This window comes from Convolutriloba macropyga, chromosome 8, assembly GCF_964194025.1.
Source record: "Convolutriloba macropyga chromosome 8, txConMacr16.3, whole genome shotgun sequence".
Lineage (NCBI taxonomy): Eukaryota > Metazoa > Xenacoelomorpha > Acoela > Convolutidae > Convolutriloba > Convolutriloba macropyga.
The window spans coordinates 13,656,005-13,678,314 of NC_134475.1; the positions used below are offsets into that span (position 1 = coordinate 13,656,005).

General features: G+C 36.2%; 2 protein-coding genes across 3 annotated transcripts in view; both read right to left on the reverse strand.

Annotated features, from left to right (window-relative positions):
* The window catches only part of LOC142344494 (galactokinase-like), a 451,158-nt gene that overhangs the window by 152,929 nt on the left and 275,919 nt on the right, over positions 1 to 22,310 (reverse strand). The gene's annotated exons all lie outside the window — the stretch shown is intronic.
* Positions 3,760 to 20,703, reverse strand: LOC142344491 (transmembrane protein 222-like). The gene is made up of 3 exons (XM_075396163.1): positions 20,441 to 20,703; positions 7,084 to 7,304; positions 3,760 to 4,032 (listed from the first exon to the last, which is right to left on the reverse strand). The coding sequence occupies exons 1-3, from the start codon at positions 20,663 to 20,665 to the stop codon at positions 3,888 to 3,890; spliced, it is 591 nt and encodes a 196-aa protein (XP_075252278.1). The 5' UTR covers positions 20,666 to 20,703; the 3' UTR covers positions 3,760 to 3,887.

Genomic DNA, 22,310 nt, shown 5'->3' on the forward strand with positions numbered 1-22,310 from the left:
TTCGCCCCCTTTTTTTGTAGGTTTGTTTTCTTTTCACAGTATTTCAATAACGGGCGTCATTTGTTTCACAATTTTTTTCACTTTAATTAAACGCAATCGAAGATTTTCAATGTTTTTAATGAACAGCTTAATGTTAATTGGCTGGGACATCGTTTTCGTGCAAATTTTTTCGTGCATTTTTTTTCCTTTTTGCCTCTTCGTCGTTCTTTTTGCAGTCGAATGACGTATCCTGGATAGTTAAAGGTCTCAATCGCTCTCTGTGGAGGTATAAAAGAATCTCTCAATGATTTGATTTGATGCATAATGTTTCTAATCAGTTCCAAATTTTTTCTTTTCAAATAAGCAATGTTTTATTAAATTTTGCCCTTTTGCTCATTTCTTGTCGACTTGTTAACAAGTCGCATTGAGGATAAGTTCCATATTTTGTTCTAATAAAGTACAGGTTAACCTTCTTAGTATAAGTTTTATCTGATGCCATCTTGATTTGGTTGTTAATGATTTTCAAAAAATGGACAACGAGTTTTGGTTGTAATTAATAATTGAAACTTATTAACTTTTATCGCCGTCTTTTCTGGTTGTCAAATTATGGTAGTCACAGGTCTCATAGGCCCTCTAAGGTAGATTGTTTTAATCATTTATTAGTTTGTTGAACGACATGTTGCCGTGTTAATTTTTTTATCTCTTCCTCATTTGGTAGACAATTAAGTGAAAATGTAGATGAGCGGGGTCGGAACTTAATGTGCGAACGCACATTACCGAGCCTCCTTGTTTGTTCTACAGTCAAAGGCATTTATCCTTATTAATGTTTTCATTTCTAGATGTTTTTAGACTCTGTCCCTGATTACAATTAGGAGTTTATCTTTTGTTGTTAAACGCGATGCATTTTAAACTGAAAATCTGTGGTAGTGTTTTCTTCTGGATCGTTTGGACCTCTGTGGTGCCTCTGGGTAGCCTAACTTCTGGGTTGCGGTGGTTGTTTGAGAGAAGTTAGATTTCGTGGTATTAACCTATTGATCGCTCTAACCAATCTGCTAGTGTTTTTTTCCCTTTTAGGTATGAACTTAACTGGACAGTTTATTTCCCATTAGAGATTTGAGTTGTTTTTGAGAGCATCGAGCATTGTATTGATTCTGTTTTTAATAAATTGGGAAAGACGGCGTCGGTTGATATTTGATATCATAGCCAGCAGGATTTCGCTTCTGCGAAAACGCATTTCTCAGTTTTAGTGAGAGTTTAATTTAATCCGATTTTGTAAACTTTGCACGTTGAGTCAGTGTTAATCCTCTGAACTTCTGGTTACTAAAAAGATCACGTCTTTGAATGCGTGGTATTCTGGGAACTCAATGTTGAATCGAACAATTTTTGGAAGTCCTGTGACAGTTTGTGAGGCCGTAGAATCCCGTGTTGGACTTTAACGTGCCGGTGGCCTTTACCACTATTATGACGAAAATACAATGCCCAACTGTTTCTCGGTTTGAGGGTAACTGTTTGTATGCATATTCAAAATGTATTTAAGAAAGCCAAGCGTGCTGGTTTTGCTTTCTACTTAGTTCTTGACTAAAACTATCGATCAGCTCGTCGTTGTTCAGCATTTGACTATCGATCTCCACTTTTTCTATCTGATTTCACCGTGTAAGCGATTTGTGACATATTGCTGTCTGAATATTCACTCAGCTTTTTAAAGTAGTAGTCACTTAATAGTTTCTTTATCTCCACTTCAGCGGCTGTTTGTATTGTAGCAAGATGGGTACTTTTCGGACTTTCTGTTGGGTAGGTGTCAATGGCTCAATAAAGTTGGCTTTTCTCTAAATTATTTCTCCCTACCATTTCGTGTAGAGAATTTTGGACATAACTTACAAAAGCAGAAGAGTCATCTGAAGGATGTATCTCATTCGCCTTATCGCTCCTCCATTACATTCATCGCCTTGTTGCGCTTGCTGAAATAATTCTATTCCAATTGAGCTTAGATTCTCTCTTCCTAAGATTAGGACCCTGGGTTCCATTGTTACCCAAAAACTGACCATTGGCGTTCATCCGTTGGTTTTGATGTTCGCAGTATACTTTTCCATGTATTTACAGGTTTGTTGTAATTACTGCTTTTTCAGATATCGGGTTGAGGTGTTCTTCTTTCCCTACCAATCGTTTGATTTCATTCCATGAGATGATGCTAATTGGGGTGCCAGTGCCTACTAAAAAATGGATTTTCCGACAGTTAGCGCTCAACTGATTCTTCTTTTTGTGGTAAGTTCAGCGGTTAGTTTCATCCCTTTTTTAACCCACATTACGGAATAATATTCTGTATGTGTCTAATATGCTTCTGTCGGTGTATCGTCATCGCTTGTATCCCCGATAAGGCTTGGATCATCTATCAGGTCTACTTAACTTCCATTCTTGCAGCATCTCTCAGAACATCCTTTAATCTTGCGTATGACATTCTTCTAATGCTGGGTATTGTTTTATGATCGGGCAATAGTGTCGCCCCACAGCGGTAACATATACTAAGGCCTCTTGTGTATGCTCTACCCATTCACTTAGGAGGTGATTTGTGGTAGTGGGGCTGTTCCCTTTCCACTGAAACTTCCGAGCTGTTGCCCTCTTTCGTAATTCAAAGCATTGGTTCCGGTTTTTTTTGCATCTTGCATAGGCTTGCCGTTAGCGGTAGGTTTGGACTGCATTTTGTTGGGCTCCACGTCCTCTTTCAAATGCCAAGGCCTTGCTTAGCACTTCTTCCGCTGTTTGAGTTTCTACAACTGATTCTCGCTGAACGTTTATGACTTGGATATTGACTATGATATGAAGACAAATCTTCCGATAAAACATTTTAATGCGTTGCCAGACTGGCATTTTGCTGCTAATCTGCATAAAGCCGAGTTGAATTGTTCTAAGGGGTCTACTGGTTTCTGTTTGTGGTAGAATGTTACGTTGGGTGTCCTTGCGAACACCTGTGTAAAGTCGTGTGGGTACCGTTTGCTCCTGATTACATCTGGGTACGTCGTCTGTCGTGTGGGTACGTCTGATTACATCTGGGTACGTCGTCTGTCGTGTGGGTACGTCTGATTACATCTGGGTACGTTTGCTCCTGATTACATCTGGGTACGTCGTCTGTCGTGTGGGTACGTCTGATTACACCTGGGTACGTCGTCTGTCGTGTGGGTACGTCTGATTACGTCTGGGTACCGTTGGCTCCTGATTACATACTGCGGACGGATTTCTGTGACCATACATTCCAAGATTGGAAGGCCGTTCATTCCAAGACTATAGATTGGAAATTACCTTCCTTTCTTGTTCGATTCGATTTTTCCGATATGATTCGATCCAGGTGTCACATGGCACTGGGGGTCCACTGATGCGGTTGACCCAAAAGCCTTAATTCTTAATAAAGCTTTATCTTCTTTATTTCCGGCTGCTCGTTGCGCCACGTTGTATAAGAGCAAAAACCATTGTTTGAACGCAATTAATAATTGAATAAGGTTGCTCCTACTCGAAACTTGCTTAAAATTGGTTATTCAAATTTGCTTGTTAAAAAACGAATGGCCAAGTAAATTCATCTGTTAGTTTCTGAATCTCATAACAAGACATCTCTACACCGCAATTGATTGCAATGAACAGTTCAGAACTGTTTAATTGGTTTATTTTAAAAAAAAAGGTTAAGGTCAGGAATAATAAAGCACACAGACATACTTCGTCTGTCACGCGTACTTTGAAACATTACCGTCAAAACAGACGACCAGACGCCTTATTACTTACTTTAAAATCAAATTTGGCAAAAAATCAACTCTAATCTGGCAATTACTTTAAACATATTTACAGGTAAAGCATCTACTTGCATCAATAAGTGCATAATTCAATTATAATCTGCTTTAAATACTTAAAATATCAGACGTCAACTATTTTGCGTAGTTAACGGCGAGAACAATTGCTACAGTGATTGCGCACACAACAGCGAAGGGCAGCCAAGTGATGAGGAATCCTTTGAATGAAGTGTACTTCCCGAATATCAACATCAGGAAACACAGTGAGACCATGTTGTAGCTGAAACACGTAAGATGAGACGCATCCATATTAAATGTGTTCTAAACGAAACCAGTAAAAGCAAATCTGCCCAACACCTATTTTGCATTGATAGCAATATTTGATTTGAAACTGTGCACAATTATCTTTTTTCCTCAAAGATTGCCGGAAGCGATGCGAAAGAGATAGACTTGCGTGCCGTATAATAGAGATAGAAACAGAAAGATTAAAGTTAAAAAAAACATCGACACAGCTCAAAAATTGATTTAAAAACCATTCAGCGATAAATTATAAAACTTGCTAAAATTTAGTCCGCGGCAGCCTTTTCATTAGTGACCTTAATTACACATATGAGGTCCTGTGACCCTAAACTAATAAAAATTAAACCTAAGTTTTAAAGTGCAAAAGTTATTTTATTGAGTGAGGCAATTCACGTATGATCAAAATCTAATCACGCAGATAACCCAGAAACATTAGCTAAAAAGAGAGTTAGAAATGACGACACGCGCGCAAAAGCCGTTAGTGAGCGGCAGAAGTCTTTGCTGTGTGAACATCTTTATGGTGCCATAAATTCAAAAATAATTTTAAAAAACTTGAAAAAATTGCAAATATTTTTATACAACATTTTTGTAAAATACACGATGTTAAAATATTGAAAAACATTCCATTAAAACTAGAAATTATGCAGTAACATATTATCAAACACTAGAGGAGCTTCCTTGAGGCTGGAGAAACCTAAAATTAACAAAAAATTCCGAAAAATTTGAAAATTGTAAGTTCTATTATAAAATTGCTAAAATTTGTGATATTAAAAAGTTGAACATTACTCCATGGCATACTAAAACATTTTGGTAACTTACTATCAAACATTTAGGGTTACCAAAACATAGCTTTTAAAATAGTCGTAAAAAGTACTTATCAACTTAAACGCGTCTCGATTTTAGACAGGTCAAACAAAAAGTTCAAAACGACAAAAAACAAAAAATTGCAACATTTTGGGCTGAAAAACTCCTAAAAATGACCTTTTCAACTTAAACTAAGGCCTTCCCAGTGGCTTCACCACACTAAGCGCATGAAGGACTACTAAACGCGGCTAAGGGCCTTCAATGAAACTTAAGGCCGCTCGGCGCTGCCTGTTTCTCACGTTTTGAAGAAGGAAAAGTGGAATTGCTGAGACGAAAAATTGGTGAAGCATAGAAATGGCATAGAAAAGACCAACAGTACTAATATAATAGCTAGACTTCGTTCGAGAGCGATTCAAAACTCGAGAAAAATGACAAACACTTAAATATTTTTAAAAAGGCAAAAAATATTCAAAGATCGAAACCAATTTTTTTGTCTCTAGGATTTGTCTAGTAACCCGTTCGCATAATCTAAAGTTTTATATGCAATCAATTTTAAAGCAATCTGTTCATAGCTTTTTGTAATTTTGGAAAAACCTTAACCTCTGTATTGGATGTATGGACACTAAAGTTGTTATTGAAGTAGTTAATTAGGTTCATTGTACTTTGCTCCATGATTTACTTCTTTCTGAAAATCGGTATCTCTGCTTGGTTTTTTCATTAATAGTTTTGAGGCCATATCGGTTATAAATAAATTTATAACTGATATGGCCTCAAAATGTGGATTAAATTTTATGGCCTCAAAATATGGATTAAATTTTATTGAAAGGTTGCTGAAACTCGTTACAAAGATCTTCAAAATCATTTTATTGTCCTCAGAAACCATCCAGTGCACCAATTCCAATCCTTAAAAAAATTCACTGGCCCATAAAGATCGATAATCTCGGAACATAACATTTTTCAGACAATATGAAAAAAATACTATTTATCAAAAAAAAAATTGCACTAATATTAAAAAGTTGAAAACTATTCTATGGCCCCTGAAAATTATGCAGTAACCTATTATCAAAACACAGAGGAGGTTCCCTGGCCCCTGGGGCTTAAAAAAAACATAACAAACTTTTCATAAAACATAAAATTGCAAAAATTAGTATCATTTTGCATTTTTATCCAAATCCAAACCCAAACCAAATTGGGCTTCTCAGACAGTGCTGTCCTTAGCTCGCCATATTCATGTCTCTAACAAGCGCTCTCCACTGACAACGATTTCCAGCGATTTCCTTGCTCAAATCAAACCATTGCTTTTCCCAATTCTTCAATGACAGTTTGGGAGGCTTAACATTTTTTTCAGATCGTCTCGGACAATTGTTCTCCAGCTTTTTCGTTTTCCTCCAGGAGGTCTTTACCAATTCTCGCCTCTTTCAAATTCCAATACTGCGTTGGGAATGTCTGATGGTTTCAAGCGTAGAACATGTCCCAGCCATTTCATTCGACGCTTTCTAATGGTCAAGGGAATCAGGTCGCATTTCGCAGTGGACGATACTAATTCTCTATGGAGGTCTTGCCCTTTGTGGAGACATCGTCTTAGGCAGCTGCTTTGGCCAACTTTCACATCCGTATAAAAATACACTTCTCACGCATGCCTTGTATAACTTGACTTTGATAGATTGAGTAATGTTTCTCTGGTTCCATATTTTCTTCAGGTTAAAGCTTCCTGCGGCTTTTCCAATTCTAGTCTGGACTTCCGATGTTAAATTGCCGTCTAATTGAATTTTGCTTCCCAGATATTTGAATTCATCAACACGCTCTAGTTCTTATTTTGCGTGTTTACAGTACCAGAAGATATAGCCGACAAAATGATCATACACAGCCTTTATGTCGTGCAAAAGACCTCTACAAACGTGAATTTAGGACTGATCAAAGAAAACTCGGAAAAAAACCAAGGTCACCGCAAGATAGCTCCGCTCGGCTTACAGCTTCGCAGCTATAAAAAAATAATCTCGTTATTATATATTATATATCTAATTCGCATACCACCAAAGATGATCAGCTTCATCAATCATGTATTTTTGGTTCTTTGATTACAAACATCAGAAAATCTTTTTTTTTGATGAGCCTCTTTCTCGTTACTTGATTTATATAATCGTTTACAAAACCCACATACAGAAAGGTTTCTCAACAAAGTTCAATACAAAACCTTTTGAGTGCTGATTTTCAGCAAAAGGCAAACCTTGAGCATCCGTTATACTTCATGTGATTTAAGGCGTATGCAACGTGGGAATGGCAATTGTCCCAGCATAGAATGTGCATCCTCCCTTTATAAACTTCGCACGATTCGTGTACAGCTCCGTCCCAAGTCACACCAGACTGTCGTATTTTTGCGGGGTTCAGTTTCCAGTACTTTGTCGGACTTCCGAATGCCATTCTACCCTCTCCAATGGTGTAAGGTCCCTGTCAAAAACCCAAACATGGCAAATTCAATGATATGTTCGTTGATGATTTCAGTACCCGTGTTATCTTTTCTTCAGTCTGATCCGCTTTGAGAGACAACAACTGACTTTCAAGAGTTTATAGTGATGTGTTCTTGTATAAGCTTTTATGGTTGTTAAATTATAGGTTACAAAGGTGTGGTTTATACCTGCATTTATCATCAAGTTAGGTGTGGCACGATGCAGCAAAAGGTTTGGCATCGAAATTCATGAAAAATTGGAGTTAGTGATGTAACTTTTATACCGATTAAGAATGAACAAACTTAAAATTGTAGTCGAACGCTAAAAAAGGAATGTTTTTACCAAAACTAGCAAGAGCCAAAAAAGGCAATTACAAAAAACAAACTGTTCATCAATACCTTTCTTTTAAAATTTGACTGTCAATTTCTTTTAAAACATTAAAAAACTGCTTTCTGGAGAGCTTTCGAAAACTGGAATCTGCAACCAAAATATTTGATCAAAATGTTTCATAGCGCACTATCTTTTTAACCACTCAGGTCCAAAATTCAATCAAAAATAACTTAAATGTATTGCAGTATAGATTTATTGCAGAAAAAATCGGACCCAAAAATTAGATTTTTCAGACCAAAAATTCAACAACATAGCTGGCAGATTGCCAGAAAATAGCCGCAATAGATTCGTAGATCGGCAGTCTAAAAAAAACAGCAAAGAAGACAGACCAAAAAAATTCGTCTTTTCATTGAAGGCTGATCTGTTATATTTTGATTAAAAATCTGTATAAGTTATTGCTGCCTCTATTAGCTGATCTCAAATAACCTTCATTTAAAGTGACACACACCCCAAAAATTTAATCACGCGCATGAACAAAAAAACTCGCTCCACTAAGAGCAAAAAATGACGTCACACACGCAATTCAATTGAAATTGCATGAACGAATGAAAAAGTGGCTGTGACGTCATATGGTCGTAACAAAAATCATGACTAAAAAAACATAGCAGGACAAGTCCTGACGCACAATTCAAAGATTTTTCATTGATCAATCCGATCCAAAAAATCGAAAATAGTAAAAATCAAAGTGAAATTGCCGCATGTGAACAAAAAACCACTAGCGAGAAAGCGAATTTTTGTTCAAACACCGTTTTCTCACTCTACTTTAAATTTAGAGCGAAAAAATTTCACGCCGCAAAACCACTCACTTTTTCGCTCCACTTCCTGTTTTGGCGTGACCAAAATCACTACTCCAATTTGACTTCAAAAATCATGAAAATGTGTGAACAGATCTTAAAAACATAGCCGGAAAAATTCCGGAAACGACTCGAAGCATCAAACCTTCACAAAATACCGTAATTGCAGCTGAAGCCATTACCTTTTGCATTAAACATTTAACTAGTTACTTCCCCATGTCTGATCTAAAATTTGGTGAAATTGAAACCGCTGTCACCAAGAGAAACAAAACGCCGCAAAATTTTATATTATGGAAAGCGTTTGTTCAAGTTAAAATTCCGAAATAATTAGGATGGCTAAAAACCTGATAGGCTGAAAAAACTGACAGGGCTAATAATTTCCCTCAAATAATTCTTGATTCCAATCTCAAAATTTCGCGAAAGAAAACGGCAGATAATCATCTTAGAAACTGAGTTAAATTTTTCAAAACAGAATGCTCAAAATTAAGAACCAGAAAACCATTACAACTAGATTTCTAATCACTTCAGACAAAAACAACACATATTTCTTCCTTGTTGTATATATTCTATACATGATCTCATACTAATTCAAAAATAAATTTAATCATAGAAAAGAAATAAGCAACAGAATAAAATTCAAAGGCAAAAAATTGTTTAAAAACAACACCAGGGCCGGAAGAAAATTGCACTAAATAATAATAAGTTAAAACTTTGAAAAAGGCTATCCAAAAAACTCTCAGTACTGCCTTATGTTGAATGAAATCAATTGCAAACCAAAGAAATGGCGAAAATCTTGAAAAAGTTGAAAAAATCTTGAGAAAAAGTTGAAATCATTCAATTTTTTATCAACTAAAAAATCAGCATAACGAATATAAACGTGAGTGTCAAGACGAAGCTAGAATGGTAAACTAGAATGCAAAGAATATGAGCACAATGTAAGGAACATCGTAACAAAAAGATCAATTCTTAATTTTTGAAAGTTAAATTACAAATTAAAAAAATCAAGAAACACGAAAACAATTCTGTCTTCAGCATTCGAGACATAGAAAAGACATCGAGTCATCCGAGACAAAGATGCAGCCTCCTAAACAGAAAAAAAAGAGATAGCAGAATTCCAACATACGAAACATTGAAACATTTTGCAAAAAATGGTCAACAAAATTTTAACTGCAGTTATGAAAAAAAAATTTAAATTCTTTTCAAAAACTTAACGCCGAAAGTGTTTGACTTTTATTGAAACAAAAGTCCCTCAAATTGAAAAAAAAGACTTTCTAGTAATTAAAACCAAAATTCGAAAAAAAACTGAGGAAAATTTAAAAAAACCACCAAAATCGGATTAGCATATGTACGATTTTATAAAACAAAGTTACATCGAGGTAGACAGAGGCGTTGATTATATGATATGTCAAAATAAAGTTGCCATATTAACTGATTTTTGACAAAAAGACGGCCGAAAGGTCCAAAAATGAAGAAATTAATATTAAAAAAAAACCTAAAATCAACTAAAAACATACCCGGCAGATTGCCGGAAAATAGCCGCCGTTGATTCCAATAAGCATGATTGGGATTGAACGAATGGAATATATTGAAAAAAAAAGATTTTTGTACAAAAATATTTTATAAGTCCGATTTATTTTGATGGCATTTCGTAGTTGAACATACTTCTCTTTCTTAGAGAGAGGCTACAGGGGCTACTATCAACACCAATAAGCATTAGAGGTGGTAACTAAGACTTATAGGAACGACGTTCAAATAGCGGGCATCTAAAATTGGGCTTTATGGGTTTATCCCGTTTCTATTTCTGACTTCAATTTTTTATACCGACTCTGTTCATTTTGAATTGCTTTGCATAGCAACTGATGTTCAAATTCACTTTTAGCAGAATGAGAGAAGAGAGAACTAGCCTAGAGAAGTCAAAAAGATTTCACGCAAAATGTCGAAAAAGCGGCAAAATGGTAAAGCGAAAAAAAGTTTGACGAAGTAAAAAAAATACGAGCGCAATAATAGCCGGCTGAGAAGATGAGGGCGGCTATTAATCAAGAAATATGTGCCAATTTTGAACTTCAAACGCATTTTCAGGCTCTGCAAAACAATGTGTTATCAATTTCCGAGGTTTACATTTCAATTTATTATTGACTGAAAATTATTTCCACAAAAAAACCAAATTGCAAGCAAAAAACTTTAGACGAGCCTTAAGCAAAAAAAAGCCATTTAGACAAAAAAACGGCTAAAAACGGTTATCTATATGTGCCATTCAGTTAAAAAAACTACTTTTCAAAGTCAAAAAGTCATTCACTAAACACAGTGCATGATCAAAAAACTTCTCTCGCTCAGAAAAAATTAGTTCACACAGCAATTTTACTCTTTCGCTTTTAGGTCAAAACATCGTCTGAACGAATAGTACTTCCGGTTAAAAAAAACCTTAAGAAAACCATTACTCCTCTTCGAGTCGTAAAAAAGACAGCGCCCCAATACAATTCAAATTCTTTGAATTGTAAAAAAACCAAGAGAAGGCCAATAATAGCCCCAGCTATCGCTGTGCGGCTATTAAAAAAATTTTGAAATTCCAAAGCATTTTTTCGTTAAAACGCAAGATTTTTCGCTGACAGACATTAACAGACTCTAAACACACACAATTAGCAACTTTTAGACTATCCTACCCACTAAATCAAATCACAGCAATTTTCAAAACCCAACTAAAAGAAAATCAAAGCAAAGGGGGCAACAGCTGAAAACGGAGAAATGGGTCAAAGCAAATTTAGAAAAAAATAAAGTCAAGAAGTCATATACTCTACGCGGCGCACGAGCTTTTGTCGCTCAGCAAAAAGTTATTCATCTCGGATTTTTTGGCTCTCGCTTTCAGGTACAAATGCCGCATGGACAATAGTATCACTTGTAAAAACAAAACGTAGCAGGAAGGATCCAGCTGGAAGGATCCGAAAGATTGGAAACGCTGCACCATCGAGAACAACATATCAATCACCAATCATGATGGAGAAATGACAAAATTGACCTCCAACTTCAGCATCTAAAAATTATTTAAACGAAGAAACCATCCGCCTGGCAAAAATTGAACATGAGAACCAAAAGTAGAGTGAAACAAAACCATTTTTTTGTCACGTAAAACTCGCTCTCTCACTCAACAGAGTAAACTGAAACAAAGACAAATTCGCATTGACATAATCGAAGCCAACAAAAAATTATAAAAAACAACTATTAAAGGGTCATTCAGAAAATACAAACAGAAAAATTTAAAGTGAAAATTATTCCCCCGAGTTTACACTACATTAAAAACTGTAAAACTTTTACACCTCAAATCACTACATACATGCCCAAAAGAGGGCGAAAATCGATAAAATTGACCGAGCTAAAACTTCTGCAGAAAACCCGTCTCACAACCCCAGATCTCCATAACTCACTGTGCGAACCGGGACACATTATAGAAAGCACAGGCCTCAATCTTAGAAGCAAGAAAATGCAAATGGAAACACTTTTTAGGACAAAAATTGCTATTTACAAATTTCAATTAAAAAATGTTTGTTTGTGGCTTCACAGCATATCAAGAACTGCAATGATAGTTATCTCTTGTAGAAGAAACCGATAATACACTAATTCAATCTCTTTTCAAACAATAATCTTAGGAAAAAGACAAACTCCAAATCGAACACAACTAATTAAAAACAACGCATAGACCTAAGAAGTCTTTCAGAAGATAAACGTAACTCATTTCGTAATAGTAATCTTGAACAATCCTTAAAAAATATATCTGAATATTACGAAAAACACCGTCCAATGCTCAATCACTCAAAAACAATTTATTACATTCTCAAAAAAAATCAAAACTAGAAGAAACGAAAAGAAACAATCTGTTAATTGGTAATTACAAAATACCAAACGTCAATTGCGGAAAATACCTCGGAACATATCTTGATTGCACATTAAATTTTCAAGAAGAACTAAAACACGTTTTACGCAAAATGGCTAGAGGGATAAAAACAATAAAACGTATCACGCCCGTTCCCGAAGCAGACAAGACAACTACTTCTGAACGCCTTAGTGATAAGTCATTTACACTACTCAGGCCTTTTACTGGCCAGCTCAAAAAACAAAAGCTTTATTACTTTGGAGAAACAATTAAGCTGGGCTGTAAAGACGTGCTTCAATCGCAAAAAATACGACAGTTCTGATCTGAAACTAAAAAATCAAATTCTGCCAATAAAATTTTTGTTGGAATACAAAGTACTAAATTATTTTCTGAAATTTAACGGCTTCAATCACAAAATAAACTCATCTGCACTAGAAAACTCGGCTCAACCCTTCATAATAAATTTCTTAACGTGAGTTTTAAAAATATAATTTTAAAAATGGATGCAAGACCAATAGCTCTAAAGAAGCATCTGAAAATGTTTTTCTTTCTTTTATATAAGCAAAACTCGAATAAGGCTTCGTACGGCAAGGCATCATGGAAAAGTTTTAAGTTTTCATAGTACCACTGTCTCAATTTAAACCGTAATATATTAAGATTATTTCAGTTACACTTTGACCTACACTGCCCATTTAGTTGTTTGCTGTTAATAACATAATGGGAATTCAATGTGTTTTTTTTAGTAAGACCAACAAACTTTGAGAACAGTGCAGTTTAAGTCTTAACAAAAATCTTCGGACTAAGCTCTGCTTAGAAAATTTTTACGATTTCTATCTTTTTGCCTTTGGTCTTCATATTGTTTTACATTGATTTCAACGCATACAAGCGCACCAAAATGAACAAATATTCCAGAAAAAATAATATTTTAACGAAACAAAGGGAGCCATACACAATCATCAGAACGCAACGGAGTTAAATTTATAGAAAAACGGCAATATAAAAAATTCGGGAGGGAAAATCCTTTAGAACAAAAACAAGTGAATTTGATTTTTGGCATTGGTAGTACACCAAAATCCTTAAGATGCCTTGCCTTGAAACGCATTCGAATCCTTCCAAATGATACCCTGAAAACGATTAAAAATCTTTGTTCAAATAAAAAAAATGAATTTTTCTTTTAACTTTAAGCACTGCAGTTTAAGAACTTATTAAATAGTCTCATGCATTGTATGCGAAATAGAGTAAGGACAAAGTCAACCACTAGTGTTTGTTCAAACTTAACAAGTCCAAACTGCTCGTCAACAGTTGATGAATATTTGGATGTGACAAATATGGCTGCTGTGTACACCACACATGCACAAAGACTCCAACTGAAGAGTTGAAATACATGTCAACCGAAGATGTCTTCTGGTTTTGCAGTGACTGCACTAAGGCCGTGATGAAGATTGTGAGATATAGGAAAACCACAGAGATGGAGTTCACGGAAGACATGCAACAGTCTACAGGAAATCTATAATTCCTCCCCAACCAAGTTCGCTTAATGTCAACAAAGAAAGCTTCCCAAAGATAGATACAACTTTGGGAAGGAAAATTTCAGGTATACCAGAATTTCCCTTCCAGCCAAATACAAAATATTCGGACATTATGCAGCCTAAAATTAAAAAAAAACGAATAATCGTTTATCGGGCAAAAAATGAAAACAGTTTCGAAGATCAGACAATTAGGTAAAATTTAGATCAAATTAAGTTCCGAACCAAAATCGCCATTGGTGACCTTTAACAATTTCTTGTCGGGAAGACAAATGCTCTCAAGCGCTCACAAAATCCAGAACAATAATCAAGACAATGAGACTAAGATATTTGGCAGCAAAACTGACCAAGGAAGAACAAATCAAAGAGAAAGTCTGATCAAAAGGTATAACCAGATTATCGAAGAAAAAAACCTCTGCAACAAACTCCGGATCTTCATCCAGAAATTTTTCCATGATGGGACTGAAATTGATGCATCTCACTATTGACTAAATGTGAAACATTGACTAAATGCATTGATCAAGAAAAACGCACTAAGCTTGCTAACTACGAAAATTCAAGACGTGTAGACTTCATGCTTACATTTCATGATGAGCTCTTTTGCTTCCGAATTACGCTTTTTAAGATCAGAAAGAAAAGCTGATAGTAACACCTCAAAACACGGAGGTGTTTTTGACAGCTATCAGGAATACTTTTGCCTCTAGAGAAGTTCCTCTTTACAACAGCATCGAGTGAGCTGTCTTAGCTTGTTCACTCAGTTTACACAACCGGGATACTTTATTTGTGTTTTCATGGCCCCCGAATTTATCAAATCCCAGTTTTTATGCTATATCACCTCAAAATTGATATCTAATGTTTGATAAATTTTACACTGTCAAAGTCCTGCTATTCGATAATTGTTTATGGTGACTTCAACCTGCCGGAAATTGATTGCCACGATTATTCAGCTAAGAACTTTGTAAGATACACAGAATTTTGTGGACCTAATTAGCTTTTATAGCTTTCAGCAAACCATTCATTTCCCTACTGCAGCATCAGGTATCCTCGCTTTTGTCCCAGTTAAACCAAAAACAAAAATTATCTGCTGTAGGAAAATTAACCTGGATAATAGTTTGTTATCGAATCATGATGCATTTGCCCTTAAAGTAAGAGTCAGAAACCTAATCTCCCGTATCTAAGGGAAACAAACTCAAAAATAGTTTGCAGCTTCTGCAAGGCTACATTTGATGACACGAGAAAACATAGCTGAATTACCATTTCATGGGTTTTGTTGGAGCAACATTATTGTTCTGCTCCAACAATGGTCCAGCAATTTGAAAATGTTCCAAAAAAGACAATGCATCGATCTCAACTCTAACTGTGGTTTAAAACATCGACGTCAAACGCAATTAAGCCTCTTGAAACAGCAAAAAGAAACAACGAAAGCAACAAAGAAAATAGCACTGCTGGAGGGCAATGCTCCAACAATGATTGAAGATAAAGGAGAAATTGAATCAAATTTAGCAGACGAATATTTTGAAAAAAATTTAAATATTGCAGAAACTTCAAATCGACCGCCAATCCAAGTTAAGTCTCCTTTAAAGAACGAAATCGCTGATGGTCCAGTTCGTCAATGTTCTCTCTCCTCAAAATTTTTGCCTCAATTTTCAAAATGTTTTCGAGCTCATGTCAAACACTTTACCCCCGTTGCTACTATTATTAACAGACCTTGACTTCGTCAAACGATTGACAAGATCTGCGAAAAATTAGCTGTCCATAAAGCAATAGGCTCAGACAAAATTCCTAGAATTGTGTACAAGAGATGTTCAACGGCAGTCAGAAAATCCTTAGACCAAACTTTATACACAAAGAAAAAATGGTGTTTTTCCAGGTAGCTGGAACAACTCAATAAACGCTTCCACCTACACAAAAGATCGTAAGTTCGAGGTGGAGAATTATAGGCAATTTTCTCTTCTAATAATTGCATCTAAAGATTTTGAACGTTATTTGTTTATGTCTTTACCGTCATTTTGAACCAATATTCAATCAAGCCCGATATGTTTTTCGAAAACGTCGCTCTTCCGTCTTTCAACTCCTGAATTTACCTGGAATCTATCTTACGTTTATTTGGAATCTATCTATAAATAAAATGATTCAGGGAAAATAATGACAAAGTATACCGATTATGAAAAACCGTTTGCTAATGTTGATCACGACATTCTTTTAAGAAAACAATTCAATTTTGGTGCCCGTTGGCAAATCATCAAATTACTGTAATTAGAAGAACGCAAAAAATTCGAATCAAAGGTCATTTTTTTCTGAAAGCAATATCGTTAAAAGGAGATCCGCAGGGTTCTTTTCCGACATCTCTCTTCTTTATAATTTATGTCAACAATTTACCAGAAACATGCAGAGCTGTTATACCTCTCCTCTGTGCCGGCAACGCTAAAGTCATATCAATAAGTGTAGTCTAAAAAAAGATTTGTCAAATGGATCTTACTCAGGTGATGAAAACAAACTTCCCTTAAAGGTTGGAAAATGCTCGCATATCTCAATGTCTTTCCATGAATCACTTTAGTTTTTCCTGAGCCTTGATCGAAAAAACACGCATCCAGAAGGATTTAGGAGCTTATGTAACCAACTATCCACATGGGACATCCATATAAAAAAATTGCGAACAAAGCGCTAGAAGTTCTTTGCAAGCTAAAAAAGCTCAACACGCCTAACTCCATCAGTTAAGTTAAGCTTGTATAAATCTATGGTTTTGCCGGTTTTGCTATACGAATTGTTTGCTGGTTTGTTAAAGAAACACAGAAGTACTCGAAAGTGTTCAGAAAAAGAGTTCGCAATGATCAACAAAACTAGCAAAAACAATTATAAATAACTACTTCAAAGCAGTCCTATCTTACCGCGTTCTCTATATCTACAGTTACCGGATTTACTTTTTCTTTCTAAATCTTACGGGTCATTTCAAACTCACATTGCCTAATTTGTGTTTGAAGACCACCACACTGCCATTACGGAGTGACGACGAACTGACCATTCAACAAATTGAAATACTACTGAAACTTCAAATCGACCGCCATTCCCAGCTGTGTCTCCTTTAAAGAACGAAATAGCTGATGGTCCAGTTCTTCAATGTTCTCTCTCAAAACTTTTTGCCTCAATTTTCAAAATGTTTTCAAGCTTCGTGTCGAACAATTTACCCCCGCTGCTGCTATTATTACCAGACCTTGACTTCGTCAACAAAAAGATTGAAAATATCTGCGAAAAATTAGATGTCCATAAAACAATAGGCCCAGACGAAATTCCAATAATTGTATACAAAAGAGGTTCAAGGGCAGTCAGTAAATCCTTAAACCAAATTCTATACGCAATAAAAAAATGGTGATTTTCCAGGTAGCTGGAAAAACTCAATAGTCGCTCCCACCTACACAAAACGTCGTAAGTCCGAGGTGGAGAATTATAGGCAATTTCCTCTTCTAACAATTGCATCTTAAGATTTTGAACGTTTTCGAAAACGTCGCTCGTCCGTCTTTCAACTCCTGAAATTACCTGAAATCTATCTTGCGTTAATTTGGAATCTATCTATAAAAGATTCAGGGAAAATAATGACATAAATTATATTATGAAAAGCCGTTTGCCAACGTTGATCACGACATTCTCTTAACAAAACTATTCAATTTTGGTGTCCGTGGGCAAATCATCAAATTACTGTAATAAAAAGAACGCAAAGATTTCGAATCAACGGTCATTTTTCTGAAAGAGTTACGTTAAAAGTGGAGATCCACAGTTTTCTCTTCTGACATCTCTTTTCTTTGTAATTTATGTCAACAATTTACCAGAAACATGCAGAGCTGTTATACCTCTCCTCTGTGCCGACGACGCTAAATTCATATCAAAAAGTGTAGTCTAAAAAATACTGATTTGTCAAATGGATCTTACTCAGGTGATGAAAACAAACTTCCCTTAACGTTGGAAAATTCTCTCATATCTCAAAGTCTATTTCCACGAATCACTTTATTTTTTCCGGAGCCTTGATCGAAAAAGCACGCATCCTGAAGGATTTAGGAGTTTATGTAACAAGTTATCTTAAGTGGGACATCCATCTAAAAAAAATTGCGAAAAGAGCGCTAGAAATTCTTTGCAAGCTAAAAAAAAGCTCACCACGCCTAACTCCGTCAGTTAAATTTACGGTTTTGCCGGTTTTGTTATACGAATTGTTTGCAGGTTTGTTAAAGAAACACAAAAGTACTCGAAAGTGTTCAGAAAAAGAGTTCGCAATGGATCAACAACACCAGCAAAAACAATTATAAAGAGCTACTTTAGTGCAGTCGTATCTTACCGCTTTCTCTATATCTACAGTTAACGGATTTACTTTTTCGTTCTAAATCTTACGGGTCATTTCAAATTAACATTGACTAATTTGTTTGTTTGAGGACCACCACACTGCCACTACGGAGTGACGGCGAACTGAAAATTGACCATTTAAAGACACGCCTTGAAATCTGCCAGCAAAGCTTCTTCTTTATAACTTCTACTCTTGTTAATAGACGTCCACAGAGAGTGCAATTTGGAAAAGTAGTGGGTTTGAAAGTCAACTACTCAATTTTGTGGCATCATTTTGAGACAAGTTACAACGAACTAGTCAGCAATACCTGAATAACTTCACAGCAAACATGGACAAAGAACATGGGCAGTCCCCGAGTCCACCGACACCGAAAGGCCAAATCCCTACTACTACTTAATGTCGAAGATTAAATCAATAATACAAAATTATATATATATATATATATATATATATATATATATATATATATATATATATATATGAAGAGAGGAATTGAACGCATGAGCTAAAAAAAACAATAACCTGTCAACGAATCACATTCAAATCTACAGAATTTAATGAAAAAGCCACAAATTATCTGAAGGTCATTTTGCACCTGAAACTCTATTGCACCCTCGAAAACACTTGATTATCAACTGGGGAGAGCATGGACAAAAAGCTTCCCTCGATTTTAAAGAGATAAGAGTTTTCTAACGAAACCCCTGATACTTGTACGAAGTACATGCAACGTGCGTACTAACGAAATAGGCTATACTACAAAACATAGCCGGCAGATAGCCGGAATAGCTGCGAAAGAAGACCTGCGTGCCATATAATAGAGACAGAAACAGATCTAAATTGAAAAAAAAACCGGCGCCGCTCAAAAAACTAGGCTAAAAAACATTCAGCGATAAATTAAAAAAGCTTTTTAAAATTAATTCCACAGAAGCCTCTTATTAGGGACCTTTACTGCACATAGTTGCTTTGAGCTTAAACAAATTCAAATTAAACTTAAGTTTTAAAGTGCAAAAAGTCATTTTATTTAGTGAGGTAAGACACGAATGATCAAAAATCTAATCACGCAAATAACCTAAACACCCTCGCTAAAGCGAGTGCGAAATGAAGTCACGCGCGCAAATGCCGTTAGTGAGAGGAAGAATTCATTCAGAACATTTGACTTTTTCAGCTTTGCTGTGTGAACAAATGTAAAACGAAAAAAGAGCGTCAGACGAAACAAAAAAACATAGCAGGACAAGTCCTGACGTACAATTCAAAGAATTTTCATTGACTAAACAGAAAACTAGACCCAGAACGGACTATGAATGGATTGGAAAAACCATTAAGAAAAAAATCCGATCTAAAAAATCGAAAAAACAGTAAAAATCAAAGCGAAATTGCCGCATGTGAACGAAAAACCACTACCGATAAAGCGAATTTTTGTTCAAACACCGTATTCTCACTCTACTTTAAAATTAGAGCGAAAAAAATTCGCGCCGCAAAACCACTCGCTTTTTCGCTCCATTTCCTGTTTCGGCGTGACCAAAATCACCACTCTAATTTGACTTCAAAAATCATGAAAATGTGTGAACAGATCTTAAAAAAAAAAAAAGACAGCGCCCCAATACAATTCAAATTCTTTGAATTGTAAAAACATAGCAGGACAAGTTCTGACGTACAATTCAAAAAATTTTACTAAACAGAAAAAACTAGACCTAGAATGGACAATGAATTAATTGAGAAAATAATTCTCTCAACTACCTACTGGCTTGGTAGAAGTCAGCTGGGACTTAGGAATGCTAGCATTAGGCGGGGGTGAGCTGGTCAATCGATGGGGTAGGGTTGGGAGGGCTGGACGGGAGCGGGTTCAAATTGCCGGGTGGAGGAGGGTGTACGGGGGGAGTATTGGGGCAGTCAACATTTTATGATTGTACTCCATAATATATAACGTACAGGGGGGGGGGGGGGGGGGGGGGGGGCAAACGGAAAAAAATTCAAAATTTAACCTTTTTGAATTTAAGAAGATTTATTTCTCAAGCTACTCATCTGATGAAACTATCATTCTAGTATAACTAATAACACTAAGAGCACCATGAGTGGGCCCTCGAGAGACTTTGAGGTCGTTAATGGGAGAACCCTGGTGAGGACATGACCTCTGACCAAACTACCCGCGCTAGCTCCTCCGTTTAAGCGACGACTAGCAGGCTAACTTATTAGAACTAAATATATCCTCAAAGCTCTTCATTTAATTCTTACCTGGAAGTCTCTAATGACACCATTCTCCTGGCAAATTCCCATATGACCAATGAAAGGAATAAACCATGTAATCAGAGGTAACGGTGTCCAAACTATTGAGTATGGATACCTGTGCTTCAACGAGGCTCGGCCTCCTGAATTGTCGACAAACATTTCGACGCTATTCATCGAGGAAGCCGAGTCAAAGTTACTATCTTCTTCCGGATCAACAGGATGCACACTCATTTATCATTTCATATAATCTACGGAAGTTAATAAAAGTTGATATAAAAATAAACGAAAAACGAATGTGGATCTTTTGCCCCTCCCCCCAGTCCTATATAACCAGTCTGTCTGCACCCACAAGTATGTACTTTTTCGTCCTTAGAGGTCCTTCCGTTTAGTCGCAATAAATTGCCGGTATCGGCAGACGATTGGATGGATTTTTTCCGGTTGTCAGAATAATTAGCAATAAAGCCAATCCTATTAAAGATAAGCGCGAAAATAGTGAAAATGCGCATTATTTTTTGTCTGTCTATATTATAATCAACGTTGAATTACTTTAAATGTGTTCATTTCCAAACATCGCTGCATCATTAAATTGCAATTGCCGTTTGTGCATAATTGTATATTCAAGTATATGAAATGCAAGCAATATTGTCTCCCACGTATACAGAAACTAGGGCGAAGTACTCAACAAGCAAACAATCACCACCATCTACTAGGGATACTTCACAAAAAGTTTCAATCAACTGAACAAGTGTACCTGGCGAATAGTGTGCAAATGTGGAACATGTAACAACTGGAAAAAGATAAACTGAATTAGACCGATAAACACTGGGATTGACACCCCACAGGCGGAAGCCCGAAGCGTGTACTACTACTACTATATCCTATAATATGTATAAGTGGGTGTGAAAATGGACGTGGGGGACAAAAACAGAAAAGATCCAATGAAAGTTATGGTGAGGCTAAAAAGACAGCGAACTCGAGGATAGACAGTGACTTGTAAAGAGTTCAGGATATGACGGGCAACACGGCGGATAGGAACGCGAATATACGAAAGGGAATTCACCCAGCCTTTTTGGGCAAATTATAGAAATTCAAAGTCAATATGGTCAATTAAGCACAGAGCTCCTAGAGTAGCAATCTCCGCTCCTGTACAATTTTTTTGTCCTCCATTTATATAAGATCTCAGATACTTGCCAATAGGAGTTAGACACCAGTCAATACTATGGCTCAAGCACACGAGCAATGAAATCGGGTCTTTCCCATTATAGCCCCCCAGAAAATTATAGCCCCCCCAAAAATCAAGTTATAGCATACAATTAAATTCATCATTTATGCTTACAATTGTTGGTTACAAGTTTTTGTTTTGTTCCAGTATCGAATGCTGGAATTTTCCAATCGCCGTCATTATTTCATGGAACGTGTCCAGGTTTTTTCGAGAAACATGCTTTCTGAACAGGAACTCCGCAAGATACGAATCAACAAGATACGAAGTCAACTAAAATCAATTATAATGGGCAAGCCCATGTCACCATCCGGCAGCTCGCCTACAATGATATCTGATTTTGTGTTAAAGAAGTGGTTATTAATTTCAGTGGTTATGAATTTTCATCTGGGGGGGCTATAGGTTACATGCCCACTAAGCTGGGGGGGGGGGGGGGCTATAATGGGAAAGACCCATGAAATCAATGAGTAAGGCAGCTACTTACAAAAATTACAATAACTCATGAAGGATACAATACGGGATGTTAATCAGCATAGAGTCTGTAAAAATTTTAAGAGATTTTAAAAGTAAACTCTGGAAAAAAATAAAGTCGTGGTAAAAAGTAACTAAAATCTTACCAACAAAATGACGACTGTCCTATTTACCATGCCACTGCAA

Coding starts and splice junctions, on each gene's coding strand:
- LOC142344491 (XM_075396163.1), bottom strand. CDS start 20,665: ATGAGTGTGCATCCTGTTGATCCGGAAGAAGATAGTAACTTTGACTCG. Junction 7,305..20,440: donor GTGTCATTAGAGACTTCCAG/GTAAGAATTAAA, acceptor GGTTTTTGACAG/GGACCTTACACCATTGGAGA. Junction 4,033..7,083: donor AAGTATAACGGATGCTCAAG/GTTTGCCTTTTG, acceptor TACGTGTTTCAG/CTACAACATGGTCTCACTGT.